The 2703-nt window shown below is 43.3% G+C and overlaps 1 protein-coding gene across 1 annotated transcript in view; it reads right to left on the bottom strand.

Annotated features, from left to right (window-relative positions):
* Positions 1-2703, bottom strand: part of ZBTB8A (zinc finger and BTB domain containing 8A) — a 38909-nt gene that overhangs the window by 1881 nt on the left and 34325 nt on the right. Inside the window, exon 4 of the mRNA XM_003801255.3 lies at positions 2474-2643. Within this exon, the coding sequence (XP_003801303.1) occupies positions 2474-2643 (170 nt within the window). The remainder of the gene's footprint in view (positions 1-2473; positions 2644-2703) is intronic.

The raw sequence follows: 2703 nt of genomic DNA, 5'->3' as shown, positions 1-2703 counted from the left end.
AGCCCAATACTAACTTAATAATGACTCTCAGTAGCCTCAAAAACGCCTTTAACATAAATGTCCTTTAGGACCTTAACAACTTTGCCACCACAATGAAAGATGATCAGAGGATGGCTGGGCATGGTGGCTCTCACCTATAATCCCAGCACTTGGGAGGCTAAGTTTGGTGGGGGTGGGAGAGAAGGAACTACTTGAGCTCACAAGTTTGAGACCAGCTTGAGCCAGAGCGAGACCCCATCTCTAAAAAATAGCCAGGCTTTGTGGTGGATGCCTGTAGTCACAGCTACTTGGGAGGCTGAGGTAAGAGGATCACTTGAACCCAAGAGTTTAAGGTTGCTGTGAGCTAAGACACCATAGCACTCTACCAAGGGCAACCAAGTGAGACTCTGTCTCAAAAAAAAAAAAAAAAATGATCAGAGGCTCCCTACTGTCAAGTCTTCTTTACTCCTTGAAAATATCTGTTTCTGTCCTCTGTCTCCTACTCATTTGCTTATTAAAAAAGTTAATCACTACCCCTTATTCTCCATAATTACTACTCTACAACTGATAGTTTTGGTTTTTCTTTTTCTTGAAACAGTCTCATTTTGTTGCCCTCAGTAGAGTGCCGTGGTGTAATAGCTCACAGCAACCTCAAACTCTTGAAAATAAGCGATTCTCTTGTCTCAGCCTCCTGAGTAGTGGGACTACAGGTGCCCACCACAACACCTGGCTACTTTTATTTATTTTATTTTATTTTTGAGACAGAGCCTCAAGCTGTCCCCCTGGGTAGAGTGCTGTGGCATCACAGCTCACAGCAACCTCCAACTCCTGGGCTCAAGCGAGTCTCCTGCCTCCACCTCCCAAGTAGCTGGGACCACAGGTGCCTGCCACAATGCCTGGCTATTTTTTGGTTGCAGCCATCATTGTTGTTTGGCAGGCCCGGGTTGGATTCGAACCCACCACCTTAGGTGTATGTGGCTGGTGCCTTAGCCACTTGAGCCACAGGCGCCGAGCCCTGGCTACTTTTAGAGATAGGGTCTCACTCTGGCTCAAGCTGGTCTCGAACTTGTGAGCTCAGGCGATCCACCTGCTTCAGCCTCCCATAGTGCTGGGATTACAGGCATGAGCCATCTTGCCCAGCCTTGTTTGCTTGTTTTATTTCAGATTAATATGAGGGTAGAAATATTTAGGTTACATTGTTTTTGTTTCTAAGGTAAAGTTCAAGTTGCAGTTGTCAATATATATCTGTTGATTAAATAATTAGAAAGCAATGTATGAAGAAACTGCCTTAAGTGAATTAAAATTCTTTTGTTTGTTGCAGTTTTTGGCCAGGGCTGGTTTTGAACCCACCACCTCTGGCATATGTGGCCAGAACCCTACTCCTCTGAGCCACAGGCTCTGCCCTAAAATTAAAATTCTTATAAATGGAATAGAATTTTTTTTTTTTTTAAATTTGAGATAGAGTCTCACTCTGTTGCCCTGGGTAGAGTGCCATAGCATCCTAGCTCACAGTAAGCTGAAACTCCTGGGTTCAAGTGATCCTCTTGCCTCAGTTTCCTAAGTAGCTGGGACTACAGGTGCCAACCACAATGCCTGGCTAGTTTTTCTATATTTAGTAGAGATGGGATCTCATTCTTGCTCAGGGTGCTCCTGCACTCCTAAGCTCAAGTAATCTACCCGACGTGGCCCCCCAGAGTACTAGGATTATAGTCATAAGCCACCACACCCAGCCTTGGAAAAAAATGTTTGCTTCAAAAAGAATAGCAGAATACTGAGGCAAGAGAATCGCTTAAGCCCAGGAGTTGGAGGTTGCTGTGAGCAGTGTAACGCCATGGCATTCTACCCAGGGCGATGAAGTGAGACTCCGTCTCTCCCCCCCCAAAAAGAATAGCAGAATAATTCCAATGTCACTGTCTTATTAAAATGACAGGGGTATGGAACCGCAATTCCCTGAAGCTTTTCTGACTGCTGACAGAGAAAACTATTGCCCACCTTGCTCCCTTCCTTCAGGAAATAAATTGTACAGAAACTAGAGCGAGACTAGAAAGGGAGGACAGTGGAGAGAGGTTGCCAACAGCAACTAGACTGAGATCCTACCAGACAGGGCAAGGGTTCAATAATCACTAGCACATGTGCGGTATCTGAAGTGGTGATTCTGATCCAGACGCTGAAAACATTTATACAGTTTATATTATCCCTGACTCTGAACAGACCCATATATAAAAACCTTCTAGATTTGAGAGTGAATCAAAATGAAAATATAAAATTGGTTAGCATCAAAAGAATATCCCCTATTTCTCGTTCTCAAAGGAGAATAAAAAGTGTGTGTGTGTGTGAAATGATGTATTACGTACAAAGTAAAAAACATTAAGTTGGAAGAATTTTTTAAATGGTTGAGTTGTGTGAAAAGATTTCTCAATAAATGAGGTTATCCTAAAGAAGACAAAGGCCCCTATTTCTTAGGAAGTAAAATGATGAAAAATCATATACATACTGTTCGGAAATGGCTACTTAGATGGTCTAGTCTGCTAAATCTCTTTCCACAAGCTTGACATGGATAAGGCCTTTCCCCTGTATGACAACGCAGGTGGCGCTTTAGGTCCGCCTTCCGCTTCACCACATGCGTGCAGTACGGGCACTTGAATCGCATCCTTGGCAGATCATCTGTCAAGAGATCATATGAGGAAGTCATTGGAAAGTTTATCATAACAATTTTTTTTTTTT

The sequence above is a fragment of the Otolemur garnettii genome, unplaced genomic scaffold (assembly GCF_000181295.1).
Source record: "Otolemur garnettii isolate 467f Iridium unplaced genomic scaffold, OtoGar3 scaffold00204, whole genome shotgun sequence".
Classification (NCBI taxonomy): domain Eukaryota; kingdom Metazoa; phylum Chordata; class Mammalia; order Primates; family Galagidae; genus Otolemur; species Otolemur garnettii.
Note: the sequence above shows the minus strand (reverse complement) of the source record. Positions and strands in the feature narration are given on the sequence as shown.